Genomic DNA, 15,263 nt, shown 5'->3' on the forward strand with positions numbered 1-15,263 from the left:
AATATCATAAACATTTAACATGTTAAAATGAAACTAATTATTATGTATATAATATAAATATATATAATACCCGGGAATAATTCCTCTCTCCCGTTTAGGTGGACGGGGAGCAGACGGACAGATTGCATTCCCTCTTCCAGACAGAAGCGCAGATCACATTCCGGTAAGATTCACGACAAGCTTCCGGCAGAGCTGAACCTTCAACCAGCCCCATTCAGTCACCGCTGAGCTGACATGACGGGTGTCTAGGAAGGAACTACTGATGGAGGCGGCCATTGCTGACTCCCTTTCTAAAATGCCACTTTCCTGGCTGTGCCTGGCTTCAGGAGAAGAATGCAGATCAGAGGTCAGGACCTTGAATTGGACTTAGAAAGTACTGAAGCTTCAGGATCAACACGACCGGCATTATGAGGAGAGGTCAGCAATGGTATCCTCCATACTGCCTCGGTGTAGGTTACTTCCAATCCTTGTAACATCCTCCCTTCTCTTCCTGATACACAAGGTGTCACTGGAACAGGAAGTGAGGGGAAATCCCCTTTCAGGGGACACGAACCACCACCGTAAATGGGAGGAGTTATGCAAATATTACAATGATTGGTTGATGTCAGTGGGGGGAAGTGGGCGTTCCTAGGCAGGCCGGATTATCATGTAGACCACCCTAGGTTCTCCGGTCACTTTAGGCCCTTTATATTCTCTCTTATGTTCCAGGTGTAACCACCAGAATCTGCTGCCTCTGCTGGGGTTCTGCCTGGAGAGCGGACATCGGTGCCTTGTCACACAGTTCATGAAGAACGGCTCCTTGGACGAGGCCTTACATGGGGTAAGTTCATTGCCTGCCGGGTCCCGTTCACCGACAAATAAAATGGCGCCGCGTGACTGCCAATTAAGTAACAGTATCAGGAATTTTCAGGAAAGCTCCACCATTTATCATCATAACGCCGACCTTGAGTTCCAGTCCAGTGACTCTGCCTAGGCTGAGATGATGTCATCAGTCTGCTGCAGGCAGGAGGAAGCATTTCCTCAGTCTCCCCTCCCCCCAGTGATCAGTAATGCAACATTGTAGCAAGTCACAAGGTGAGATGCTGCATCGGGGCTGATCCCTGTAAGACATTTGAGAACACAAGTACTGCACAGGCTCCGGGATTTACATGATTGCGTCATCTCTGAGCCGGCATATAAGTCCAGGAAGTAGATGGTGACCCTGGATGATGCCTGAACAAAGATGGCTCCTTCCTTCTGGACAGAGAAGCAGATGAAGGCATCATCAACGGGAGTCATGTGATCTCTGTGAGAGGGAATACATATCTGGAAGGGTTACACGGACACATTACTGAGCACGTTGCACTTTAAGCTGATCACTGATTTCCTCTTTTTGACACGTAATGTCTTCTCTAGGAGCGGCCGCCGGTCCTGAGCTGGGAGAAGAGGCTGACGGTGGCTGCGGGTCTCCTGCAAGCTGTGCATCACTTGCATGCGGCCGACCTGTTCCACGGGAATATTAAGAGGTGAGTGCGAGACTTCTATCTTCCCGCAGACTTCCTGCCGATCAGTATCACTTCATCACACGGTGACCACAGCCGAGCTCATGAGACCTCCGTCCACTTCCTCCACCGGCGACCACACAAGTATCCCATTCCACCGCGGGTGACGTACGGCCTCTCGTGTGCGTCTCCTTCCTTCCTCTTTCATGTTCCTTGTACTTTCCAGAGGCAGATGAAAGGAGATTTGTTACTTTGGAGGTGATGTGATTACCGGCAGCCGCGTATTATTATCCAGGATATACACCGAGTGGCCAGATTATTATGACCACCTGACGTTTGTAGGCGAATTAGCTATAATTTGGCGCTGAAGTTGCTAGAGGGCCAGACCATTATAAATAGGGAAGCGGGTTGGTTACCACGACAGTAGAAGTGATTTGTTTCTGAAGATTCGGGGAAACAACGCGATTTAACAGCCTTTGAACGCGGGGTGATTGTTGGCGCTCGGAGCCACGGAGCGAGTATCAGCAAAACAGCAGAATTTGTTACATGTTCAAGAGCAGCTGTTGTTAAAGTGTTTAAAGGAGAACTATGGGGTCAGGGCTTTTCCCCATAGTTCTCCTTAGGGTAACGGGAGGACACAAACTAGCGTCCTCCCATCACCCTAGGCTTAGTATACCGCGAGCTGTAGCTCGCGGTATACTGAGACGCCGCAGCTGAAGCGGATTATGCCGGGATCCGCCCAGCTACGTGACTGACAGCTGGCTCTGCCTATCTAGAGGCAGAGACAGCTGTACCTGCCCCCCTCCCCCTCCGTTCCACCAGTCAGCGCTGGAGGATCAGAGAATCCAGCCCCTCCCCTGTCACGGCAGAGAGCCGTGACAGGATCGAGAGGCGAGCGAACGCCGGTATGTGTTCGCTCACCTCCCGATCTACTGAGCCGACCTGTGACAGTCTCATGTCGGCTAGAACTATGAGGTGAGTGAAAAGCACTCACCTCATAGTTCTCCTTTAAGGGCTCACAGTGCGGTAGCAGTGTTGTCACCCTGGGACAGGAAGTGATAAGCTTATCAGTATATGTAACAGACCACAAGGCAGCGAATGGGAGAAGTTCATTGTTGGGGGTCACAGGGGGGGGTCAAGGTCTGGACATGTCTGGGTCTGCAGTACAGTCCTGACTCCTGATTTCCCTTCTCCTCCCAGTTCCAATGTGTTTCTGGATGAAAATTTCTCTCCCAGACTGGGCCACTCCGGAGCGCGATTCTGCCCAGACGCCTCCGCCAGTTACACTCAGGTGAAAACTCATGACCTGCAGAAGTACCAACCTTACCTGCCGGACACCTACCTGAGGAGAGGGCTGCTGACTGCACAGACCGACATCTTCTCTGCTGGCGTGGTATGGAAATAGGGAGCATCTAAAGGGGAGTGTCCCCGAACCCTGTCCCGATCTATGTCCCCGACCAATGTCCCCGATCCATGTCCCCGATCCATGTCCCCGACCAATGTCCCCGACCAATGTCCCAGATCCATGTCCCCGACCAATGTCCTAGATCCATGTCCCCGGACCCCGACCAATGTCCCAGATCCATGTCCCCGGACCCCGACCAATGTCCTAGATCCATGTCCCCGGACCCCGACCAATGTCCTAGATCCATGTCCCCGAACCCTGTCCCGATCCATGTCCCCGATCTATGTCCCCGACCAATGTCCCAGATCCATGTCCCCGATCCATGTCCCCGACCAATGTCCCAGATCCATGTCCCCGACCAATGTCCCCGATCTATGTCCGCGACCAATGTCCTAGATCCATGTCCCCGGACCCCGACCAATGTCCTAGATCCATGTCCCCGGCCCCCGACCAATGTCCCAGATCCATGTCCCCGATCTATGTCCGCGACCAATGTCCTAGATCCATGTCCCCGGCCCCCGACCAATGTCCCAGATCCATGTCCCCGATCTATGTCCGCGACCAATGTCCTAGATCCATGTCCCCGGCCCCCGACCAATGTCCCAGATCCATGTCCCCGATCTATGTCCGCGACCAATGTCCTAGATCCATGTCCCCGGACCCCGACCAATGTCCCAGATCCATGTCCCCGATCAATGTCCATGATCCATGTCCCCGATCCATGTCCCCGATCCATGTCCCCGACCAATGTCCCAGATCCATGTCCCCGACCAATGTCCCCGATCAATGTCCGCGACCAATGTCCTAGATCCATGTCCCCGGACCCCGACCAATGTCCCAGATCCATGCCCCCGATCAATGTCCATGATCCATGTCCCCAATCAATGTTACCGACCAATGTACTCAAGCAATGTCCCAGTCCATGTCCCTAACCAATACCTCTGATCCATGTCCCTGACCAATGTCCCCAATTCATGTCCCCGATCAATGTCACCACTCCATGTCCCCGATCAATGTCACCACTCCATGTCCCCGATCCCAAACAGTTGAGGGCTCCTATAACTTGTACGTTGACCACAACTCCTCTAACACCTACAGGTTCTGGCAGAAATCCTGACCGGACTCAGGCCGAGCGACAAGAGCCGAGATCCCGCCTACTTGGTAAGATTATTCATCGCAGAATCCATCCACGAGCCTGTTTTCCCCGCAGGCTCCGCCCCTAAACTAGGTTTTTTATTCTCTTATCAGAAAGATCTGGTTGTGAAAGAGATGGATCTGGCGAAAACGTGTGCGGAATCCGCCGGCGATAAGTCAGAATCCGCGGAGCACCTGTGTGCAAAGGCAATGCTTGAGAAACACGCCGATGCCAAGCCCGGGAGAGCGCCACCAGAGGCGGGGCTTTATCTGGCGCTCGCCGTCTGCTTGTGTCTCACCAAGAAGAAGGTTCTGTTATCAGAGGTAAGCAGCTGGACAGATGACTGCCAGAGGACTCGCTAGGGGGGACGCATTGGGCACAATGATACCTCATGAATGTATTTCTAATACAAGCAGTGTAAGGACCGTAATGTGTCCTTCTAGCAGCCTCTGTGCAGCAGGGCTGGAGTGTGAGAGGAAGAAGCAGTACAAGGAGCCAAACAGTCCATGTGCTGACAAGAAGCATGCTGATAAGAGGAGAAAGCAGAGTGACCGAGAGAGGAGTTCAGCACTGTGCTGCTTCTCCTTTCACTGTCCAATCACAGGATGGGGGCGGGTCAAGGACAGTTCGGGCTCAGACTGAGACTGGACTATCAGGCCGAGGACATCTTGTGGTCAAAAAGAAGTACTGCGGGGATAGAGCCCTGGAATGAAAGCAGCTTTGTTAATGTAATCGGCTATTGGTTGGAGTTCTTCTTTAGGGATCATTGGCAGTCAGTGGGAGATGTGTTGGGAAAGTTTTTATCCATTATTGCCTCCGATCTGCCTCCCAGACCAAGATTACTCCACATATCCCTCCACTGAGCTTCCAGTCTGCAGATATTCACCATCCAATGGTAACATAGATGCAGATATTCACCATCCAATGGTAACATAGTTACAGATATTCACCATCCAATGGTAACATAGTTGCAGATATTCACCATCCAATGGTAACATAATTGCAGATATTCAGCACTCTTAGTAGTTTCATCTTCTATCTCCTCTAATGGGACCGCGGGTGTGCATCAGGAACAGTGACAGTACATCAGTGTCTTGCTGGATCCGTATGGGAGGTCTGGCCCGAAATGATCAATAATAATAATCACCAGAAAAGAAACGCAGACCATGGAAATTGTAGGGCTCCCGCACATAGGTAGTCAGTGTAAAAGTACCTCCCTTACATTGGTGGTGGTCAGTGCAGTGCCCCCTTAAATTGGTGATCAGTGGAGGACCTACTTACGTTGGTGGTCAGTGAACTGCTTCGCTACATTGGTGGTCAGTGGAGAATGATCCCCAAGCTTGGTGGTCATTGAAGAAGTTCCCTTACACTGGTGGTCAGTGAAGTGCTCCATTACATAGGTGGTCAGTAGAAAATGGTCCCTTAACCTAGGTGGTCATTGGAAAACATCCCCCTTACATTGGTAATCAGTGTAGTTCCTCCTTACATTGGTGGTAAGTGTAGTTCCTCCTTACATTGGTGGTCAGTGTAGTTCCTCCTTACATTGGTAATCAGTGTAGTTCCTCTTTTCATTGGTGGTCAGTGTAGTTCCTCCTTACATTGGTGGTCAGTATAGTTCCTCCTTACATTGGTGGTCAGTGTAGTTCCTCGTTACATTGGTGGTCAGTGTAGTTCCTCCTTACATTGGTGGTCAGTGTAGTCCCTCCTTACATTGGTGGTCAGTGTAGTCCCTCCTTACATTGGTGGTCAGTGTAGTTCCTCCTTACATTGGTGGCCATTGTAGTTCCTCCTTACATTGGTGGCCATTGTAGTTCCTCCTTACATTGGTGGGCATTGTAGTTCCTCCTTACATTGGTGGTCAGTGTAGTGCCCCCCCTTATATTGGTGGTCAGTGTAGTTCCTCCTTACATTGGTGGTCAGTGTAGTCCCTCCTTACATTGGTGGTCAGTGTAGTGTCCCCTTTACATTGGTTTTCATTGGAAGACCTAATTACACTGGTAGCCAGTAAAATGCTCTGTTACACTGGTGGTCATTGGAGAATAGTTCCCAAGCTTGGTGTTCACTGGAGAAGAACCCCATTATACTGGTGGCCAGTGAAGTGCTCTGTTACATTGGCAAACGATGGAGAATGGTCCCTGAGCTCACGTGTCATTGGAGAAGATGCCTATTACATTGGTGGCCAGTGAAGTGCTCTGTTACATTGGCAAACGATGGAGAATGGTCCCTGAGCTCACGTGTCATTGGAGAAGATGCCTATTACATTGGTGGCCAGTGAAGTGCTCTGTTACATTGGCAAACGATGGAGAATGGTCCCTGAGCTCACGTGTCATTGGAGAAGATGCCTATTACATTGGTGGCCAGTGAAGTGCTCTGTTACATTGGCAAACGATGGAGAATGGTCCCTGAGCTCACGTGTCATTGGAGAAGATGCCTATTACATTGGTGGTCAGTGAAGTGCGCCAGTACATTGGTGGTCATTGGAGAATGGTTCCCAAGCTTGGTGGTCATTAGAGAAGATCCCCATTGCACTGGTGGTCTATGAAGTACTCCTTACTTTGCTGGTCATTGGAGAATGGTCCCCAAGCTTGGTTGTCATTGGAGATGATCCCCCTTACACTGGAAGACAGTGATGTGCACCAGTACATTGGTGGTCAGTGGAGAATAGTCCCCAAGCTTGCTTGTTACAGGAGTAGATCCCCAATGGAGAATAGTTCACAAGCTTGGTGGTCATTGGACAAGATCCCCATTGTACTGGTGGCCAGTGAAGTGTTCTGTTACATTGGTGGTCAGTGGAGAATGGTCTCCAAGCCCATTTGTCATTGGAGAAGATCCCCATTACACTGGTGGTCCGTGAGCAGTGAGAATGCTCCCCTAACAGATAGCTGAAAAGATCAATGGTTTTAGTGAAAACTCATCTGAAAGGTGCAGATTGCTGAAGGAACCCCCAGGAACCTCTGGAGGAACTCTGGTTGGAAGGCTGATCTGGATGATGTTACCTTATCCATTAGAGGACTATAGTTACTCAACATGCTCTTCGTTGATGGTTGAGTATCCCTCAGTAGCTTCATCTCTGGTGGTTTCCTCCTTCTACTGGGGGTTTGACCTCCATTTGGTTCATCACATAACTGACGGTGGCATATCATCATATGTACCTCCAATGTCTCCCGAGGAAGCATATTGGTAGCCTGTGGAGCAATTTGTCCTCATCCCACATCAGAAGTCCACTTTTAGGAACCAGGAACATCTTTAATGCGTATGACTAGAATGATACATATCACAATTTTACGATTTTGACAATGTTTTGATGTCTCCCAGGTCACCGCCATGATGGAAAAAGCACAAAACGCGCTCAAGGCCCCTTTAAGGGAGTCCAGAGAAGAGACGTCCAGCATGAACGTCCCGGAGGAGAGCGACTTTGAGGAATCGTTGTCCCCACGCCGCGCGCAAGGGGGGCCATCTTGCTGGAGCCCATCCGCAGCCTACGGAGCCCTGCACCGCCTGGATCTGAGGACCGCGTGCCGCCAGGAAGCCGGCGGAACCCCCTGCGAGCTGGACGACTCCGGCAACTACTTGCTGTCCCCTGGGGGGGCGTGGCACGACCTAGGGGCCGAGTCGCCTTCTTGCAGTGCTCGGCCGGGACCGTGCGCCCGTGGACATGTTGGCGACCTGCGTTCCCGGGACCTAAAAAGCCCATGTGAGTGTCCGGATCCTGATTAGGGATGCACCGATACCGATGCTGGTATCGGTGCCGATACCGAGTATTTGGGGCGAGTACTCGTAAAAGCACCTTGTCCCCGTGCCCAAGCTCTGGGGCGCTGGTTGTGGGGGGTCTGCGGGCAGGGGGGCTTATTCACATCAGGGTACCCCTTTAATAAAGTGGCACCCAGATGCTGCCCCCCTCCCTTGTGAATGAGTAAGGGGTACCCATTCACTAAAGGGTTAAATAAAATTGTAAATAAAAAGTCCAGACTTTTGAAAAAAATCCTTTATTTAAAAAAAAAAAAATGGATCCACCGATGTTATCCAACGCCAATCACGGCGTCCAGCGTTGTCCACGACGACGACATAAAAAAATAAATAGAAATAATCATCTTTAAAAAACGACGACCACCGTCCGCTCGCGACGAACACCCGCCGCATAATGGCATTTTGACAGATGCCGGTAACATATAAACGTTTGGGCGGAGCTAGCGCTGACAGCTAGCTCCGCCCAGCTGTTTACAGTTGTAACAGGGTCAGCCATGATTGGGCGGAGTCATCATGCCTTTGCCCAATCATGGCTCTCGCTGTTCTCTGTGCCCTGATGGGGCGAAGACTTGCACCTGACCTGTGCAAGCCTTTAGCCAATTAGGGAGTCACAAGGCACATTACCCTGTGGGGCGTTTAGCGGGCCAACATACCGCCGAGCGCCCTTATAGTTCGTCTGTTCGGCGAACGTCGAGCCCAACCCTATTGGTAACCTCACAATCCGGGAACACCTAATAATGAGCCCGTGTTTCTAGATTCTAAGGATTCCCAACTCCTCCCACTGAAGGCTCTCTACAGGCTTCCTATGTAGACCCTTATGCGACGTAGACCCATTGGGAAAGATAGGCGGGGCCTATCCCAAACTACAGTCTGCAGAGAGATTTGAGGGCTAGTGGCAAGAGGCTGCAGGCCCTACCGGGCACTCTTTTCGGGCCCTTAAAGGGAAAGTCATGCCTAAGGGCAGAGACAGCAGGGTGGCTGCTGTTACCAGTATTAAAACCCTCCACGGTGTGCCCCTCTGAAACTGGGATCACTTACTTTGACCTTGACTCCACTTACTTCAGGTATAAGCCCTTCCCACCCAACTTACCCCTGCCCAATGACAGCATCCGTAATAGCCACTGCGGCACGTTCACTGGAGGAGAAGGAGGCGGGGGAAAGTGATAAGTGGGTGGGGCTTATTTCCAAAAGTGAAACCACGTTCGGAGGGGATGCATTTTGTTGCACGCGCTGCGTTACAGACACGTTGGTGCTATTTATTTTGTAAAAATCCCCCTGATTTGTGTTTTTGTAGCAGAGAGCGATGACCCGTCGTGGGGGATAGAGGTGAACGTGGCAAAAATGAAGCTGATGAAGGACATCGAGCTCTACGAAGACGAGAAGGTGGACAGCTCGTTCCTGTTCACGGAATAACAGACAAGGACACGGGCCCGTCCGTTCGGTGGAGACCGACGACTACCAGTAATGGGGCGGCCAGGACTTCCCCCCATGATATTTTCCTTTTCAGGTCACAGGAGTTTGTCTCCGGGCGGCCATTTTCTTGAAGACGGCTTCAGCTACCTCAGTGAAGACTACCTCTTAGAACCGGTGCAGAATAAAGAAGCCCCCCGACTCTCACCCCAGAGGTCTTTAGGGTTGGGATCGGGCTTGGCGGTCCCTTTTAGCTGCTGCGCTCAAACCGGTACATGCAGCAGGTTGCACAGCGCGCGTCTGCGGCGTGAACGGCCCCACAGGCTGCAATGAACTGCGGTTTTGATGCGCTTTTCCAGGCGTGGAAGCATTAAAAGTACAGGTGGAGCCCGATCCAGGGAAGACTTTGTAAAAACTGTAATATATGTACTTATTCTTTGTAAGAACCATTAAAAATGAAAGGAATGTTACATTGTTACATAGAAACAAAGTGGGGAAAAAACCCACTAGGGAAGCCTCAGACGGAAGCTGAAGCTTGTGAGGACACTGGCCAAGGGACTGGGTATAGAAGGCAGCTTCTACCTGAGGCTTCTCACAGAGACAGGGTTCCAGAATTCTTTCCTGCGGGCCCAGAGGGACCCGCCGGTCCTGAGCACTACAGAACAGGGCCCAGAATTTCCTGGCTCCACCCGCTTCTTTGGGGGGCCCACATACCAGTCAGAGCACCTGTCCTGCCTGCTCAGGTGTGAGATAAGAATTCCAGATATATGGAAGATGCAGCATGAGAGGAGATGCTGCTGGTAGCAACAAAATCTCTTTGCACATCATGGGTTGCTACGGGTATCAGCAGGTTAGACTATAAGTGCATATACTGCCAGGGGTGGGGCTTTACGTACATACATTGCCAGTGGGTGGCTCCCCAGGTAATTGCAGAGTCGGGGGGTGGGGTTCCAGGTATTCACCGTGTTAGGAGGTGGGGTTCCAGATACTTTTACTGTCAGGGGGCGGGGTTACATGTAATTGTACCGTCAGGGGGCGTGGCTACAGGTAAACAAACTCAAGGAAGCTTGCCTCCGGGACATGTGACTGTAAGGGGGCGGGGCTCCTATTCAATGGCCAGAGTCAGGGGGCGTGGCTCTATGTGACTTTAGCACGCCTATGACTCGCTACAGCAGGTGTTTCTGCAGCCAATCGGAGCGCGGCCTTCACTCCCACCGCTGCAAGGCCGAGTGTGATCAATGGACGGGTGAGTGGCCAATCAGCGTGTGGCGAGGGGAGGGGCCGCGCCGGGACCTGGCCTATCAGCGCGGAGCTGTGGTGTGAGCGAACGGCGAGGAGTTCGGAGGGCCGAGCTGTGAATGTCCCCCATCAGCAGAGAGCGGCCTGAGGTAACCAGCGACCTCCGGGGGCACCACAAGTACTAGTATGCCAGACCGTTATCACTGGGGGAGGAGCACAATAGCAGCGTGCCAGGCACCAGTATGCACAGCTATAGTCACACTGTGGGGGGCACCTTAAGTATTATTATGCTAGGCCATTATGGCCCTGGGGGCACCATAAGTCTCAGCATGCCCAGTCATGACCACCTTGGGGTTGCTGTTATATTATTATGACCAGCCATTACCACTCTGGGGGCACCACGAGTACCAGCATGCCTAATCTGTGGAGACTGAAACCTTGGTAGACATAATGGGGATCTCCAACTGCTTGAGAGCTACAAGTGTCAGCTCAGTGGCCGAGGGCTGTCCATCAGATTGCAGGAACCCGTCTGATCCCCGGCTTCCCTCTGGACACTTTCATTACAATTCCTCATATAGGTACAAAGGATACAAATGCCCTTTGTGAGCACTAAATGGCGTTATAAACCCAGATATGACCTTGTCAAAGTAGCAGTGACAGAGAACAGAGCTGTGGGAGGGGCCCAGCAGGCTCCACCCACTACAGACTGCTTGGAGAAAGCTACAGGGAGGGCGGAGACAAGACCAGTCACCCTGCACAAGGAGAGAGAGAGAGAGGAGCAGTAAGGGTTGCACTGAAAAAAAAAATAGATCCACTTTTGGGGAGATGGAGATCTGCATGGAAGAGATCAGGGATCACCGGGGTGCAGCATGCTTTTATTTATAGCTGAACTCCGGGAAGAGACGTGTTTTTCACCATTGCGGAGTAAAAACAAATGACCTCTAATGAGAGAAGTCCCATGTCTGGATGCTGCTGTGTAAGCTAGCAGGGGTCAGGATTATGTAACGCAGGGCGCGGGGGGTCAGGAGTATGAAATGCAGGGGTCAGGAGTATGTAACGCAGAGAGCGGGGGTCAGAAGTATGTAACGCAGAGCGCGGGGGTCAGGAGTATGCAGCGCTGGTGTCAAGAGTATAAGCGCGGGTGTCAGCTGTATGTAACGCAGAGTGCGGAGGTCAAGAGTATGGCACGCGGGGGTCAGCAGTATGTAATGCAGGGGTCAGGAGTATAACACAGAGCATGGGGGTCAGTAGTAAGTAACGCAGGGTGCAGTTGTTTTTTTCTGTAGTAATAGGGGTCAGTAGATTCTAATGCAGGGGTCAAAAGAATGTAACACAGCGCAGAGGTCAAGATTCTGCCCCCAAATAAGCACCCCCCCTTCCAGTACAAACATCTACACCCTGAACTAAAATCACCCACACAAGATAAAATCCCCCCCCCCCCCTGTAAAATGCAGTCACCATATGCAGTGTCACCCAGCAGAGAGATGGACGCACCCCCCGGATCTCTCCTCGGCTATGTCACATGACACATCAGAACTGAAGAGCAGCCTATCGTCTCCCTCGTCTCTGCACTTTGTTGTGTCTCTGATCTGAGAGGCCGATCACCACCCGTCACACACACGCAATCGATAGGTTGCCAACCCCCCCTCCCCCCTAAAAACACTAACCAGCCCGTGTCTGTATATTGGGATCCCGGAGACGTGAAGATTTGTTTAATTGCTCTGTAAAAAAAAAAAACTGTTCTATAATATATTTTCCGGGGACAGGTTCTCTTTATCTGCTGTGGCAATAGATCCCGGTCTCAGCGCAATGTAAAAGAATGTGGTAGAGCTCTGGGACTTCCAGCGGAGAAATAGAAAGTACTGCTGAGCCAATCAGGTGATAAGTGCAGCAAAGTTTCACTTTCCCTCCCCACCCCCCTTTCTGTCCACCATGTGACAGGAGACGCAGGGCACTATGCTGCATTACTGCCTGGAACAGCCGACGTCACAGTAACTCTGCCCTGCGAGGGTAAGTAGGGATGCGGCTGATCTTACATTGGAAACGTCCATTAAAGAAAGAAGACTGGTTTTGTTTGCACGGTCTGTTTATTTAGCCATTACCCATAATGCAGCCACTAGGACTGTCCTGAGCAGAGAGCGGCACTTCCTGTGCAGAGGAAGCACGGAGCTCAGAACGGTTCCTTGTTATCGGTGAGCGGGATGCAGAGGACGGATGCTGCAGCACCTGCGCTGGATGAGTTTCACTTCAGTCACATGGCTGCATTCAGCATCAAAGGCTTTGCTGTACCAGCAATATTAATTTCCTTGCTGAGTTGCTGCCAGGAGTTTGGCCGAGCTGAGGAAGCAGCAGATGAAATTTGCTCAGTGGGGGAATTTATTTTGCAGCGCACAGCAGACTTCCTCTGGGGGAAGATATCCTGCAACACACAGCAGACTTCCTCCAGAGGGGGTTTGATATCTTGCTGCACACAGCAGAACTTCTAGGAGAATGTTGATATCTTGCAAAGCACAGTGGACTTCCTGGGGAAGGTGAGGGGGGTTATATGTTGCTTCACACAGCAGACTTCCTGTTATGGCTGGGCACAGTATTTGACCTCTGCTTAGACTCTGTTGGGTTTTCGTTTTTAATTTGCGTCCCTGTATGGCAGATTGATCCTTGCATCACCCACACAGACCATGAAGACGGCTCCCATGAAGGCAGGTCCCATCACCAGTACAGGAAGTAAGGGGAAATCTCCTGGTGGGGACACCTGTTACTTCCTGTTATTGCTGGACACACAATTTGGATTCTGCTTAGACTCTGTTGGGTTTTCGTTGTGATTTGTGTCCCTGTTGGGCAGATTGACCCTTACATCACCCACACAGACCCATGACGACAGATCCTATCATTTACAGGTGCCACTAGTGCAGAAGGTAAGGGAGAAATCTCTTTATGGGGACACCTGTTACTTCCTGTTATTGCTGGGCATAATATTTGGTTTATGCTTAGACTCTGTTGGGTTTTCGTTTTTAATTTGCGTCCCTTTTGGGCAGATTGACCCTTGCATCACACACACAGACCATGAAGGCAGATCCCAACATTTACAGGTGCAGGAAGTAAGGGGGGAAATCCCTTGGTAGGGACACCTGTTACTTCCTGTTATTGCTGGGCGCAGTATTTGGCCTCTGCTTAGACTCTGTTGGGTTGTCGTTGCAATTTGTGTTCCTGTTGGGCTTATCGACCCTTACATCACCCACACAGACCATGAAGGCAGATCCTATCATACAAGTGTCACCAGTACAGGAAGTAAGGGGAAATATCCTGGTGGGGACACCTGTTACTTCCTGTTATTGCTGGACACACTATTTGGCTTCTGCTTAGACTCTGTTGGGTTTTCGTTGCAATTTGTGTCCCTGTTGGGCTTATTGACCCTTACATCACCCACACAGACCTATGAAGGCAGGTCCCATCATGTACAGGTGCCACCAGTACAGGAATTCAGGGGAAATCTCTTGGTGGGGACACCTCTTACAGGGATAGTTGGCAAAGCCGGGACTTCCTCTCACTTCCCATTGTTCCTTAAAACATGATTGGGGAGAAATCTCGCCAATGGGAACACACAGCTGGAGTCGGTGTAACCTTCTAGCACTAGTGTAAGTCAAACTAAAAACATTTTCCTTATTTATTTATTGAAGGATTAGAACTCCTGTTGGGTCTTTACTGCTATCAGGAGCTCTGATTTCCTCTCACTTCCTGTCGTGCTGGCAATAGTTTCACCAGACAGGAAGTGAGGGAAGTCTGCAACAGGCAATAGTAAGCTGATGAGGGTTGTAACCTTCCCCTACTTTAATAAAGTATTTTTATTTTCTAGTAGAGTTCCTCTTACTTCCTGTCCGGTAACATTTTGTCGACAGGAAGTGAAGGTAAATCTCTCTTACAGAGCAACCTGACGGGGTTCTAACCCCAGCCCACTCTATTAAAACTAAGAACGGTGACACTCTTTATACACCAGGGCAACAAATAAGGGAGTCGGGGTCACCGGGATAGGAAAGCAGAGAAAGCAATGCTGACCTTTTTCTGCTCCGCATTTTTACATTGCTTCCTGTTCCTCTGACTCATCTTCAGGACAGGAAGTGAGAGGAAATCTCAGTGGGGTCACAGGTGGCAGTAAAACAGTATGGTTCTCTCCCATTCAAATCGAGAAGGAACATTTTATGTAGAGTTGGGTTTTAAATCTCTGTTTTGGGTAGATTGACCCTTCAAGCCTTGCCCAATCGTTGCAGGCGCCTCCATAACGTGACAATATTTATTGTTGGATAGGCCTTGTTCCTACTGTGGTAGAAGATCCGGTGTTCTATCAAAGTTTGTGACTGCGTTGGAATGTGTGACCGGTCACGTGGTCACACGTTTTAACGTAATCCCGCCCAGTTTTTCGACGGTGGGATATGTGACCGCCCATTAGGTGAAGCATTCCAACGCTTCTTCAGCTGTTCCAGGGCAGATCGGCATCACAGATCGCATGTGCTGGAGAACCGATCTGCCCTGGAACAGCTGATCGGTCCTGAAATGTCACTTGCAGCCGACTCTGTGACTGCGATCTCGCATTCCACCGCATTCACAGAGTCGGATAGAAGTGACATTTCAGGACCCCTCAGCTGTTCCAGGGCAGATCGGTTCTCTTGCACATGCGATCCACGATGCCGATCTGCCCTGGAACAGCTGAGAATGCTTCACCTAATGGGCGGTCACACATTCCACCGTTGTAAAAACTGCGCAGGATTACGTTAAAATGTTTAACCATGCCACCGGTTACGCGTTCCAACGTAGTCACAAATCACACCAGCTGGGATTATCTGAAGACCAG

At 50.8% G+C, this 15,263-nt stretch overlaps 1 protein-coding gene across 1 annotated transcript in view; it reads left to right on the forward strand.

Moving 5' to 3' along the window:
* The window catches only part of IRAK2 (interleukin 1 receptor associated kinase 2), a 36,729-nt gene extending 25,491 nt beyond the window's left edge, over nt 1–11,238 (forward strand). The window contains exons 9-17 of the mRNA XM_018555246.1: nt 99–163; nt 709–820; nt 1,396–1,505; nt 2,682–2,874; nt 3,985–4,047; nt 4,135–4,344; nt 7,337–7,715; nt 9,063–9,200; nt 11,227–11,238. Coding sequence (XP_018410748.1) covers nt 99–163; nt 709–820; nt 1,396–1,505; nt 2,682–2,874; nt 3,985–4,047; nt 4,135–4,344; nt 7,337–7,715; nt 9,063–9,181 — 1,251 coding nt within the window. The 3' untranslated portion in view covers nt 9,182–9,200; nt 11,227–11,238. The remainder of the gene's footprint in view (nt 1–98; nt 164–708; nt 821–1,395; nt 1,506–2,681; nt 2,875–3,984; nt 4,048–4,134; nt 4,345–7,336; nt 7,716–9,062; nt 9,201–11,226) is intronic.
* The last annotated feature ends 4,025 nt before the right edge of the window (nt 11,239–15,263 follow it).

The sequence above is a fragment of the Nanorana parkeri genome, unplaced genomic scaffold (genome assembly GCF_000935625.1).
Source record: "Nanorana parkeri isolate BGI_ZX_2015 unplaced genomic scaffold, ASM93562v1 scaffold188, whole genome shotgun sequence".
NCBI lineage: Eukaryota > Metazoa > Chordata > Amphibia > Anura > Dicroglossidae > Nanorana > Nanorana parkeri.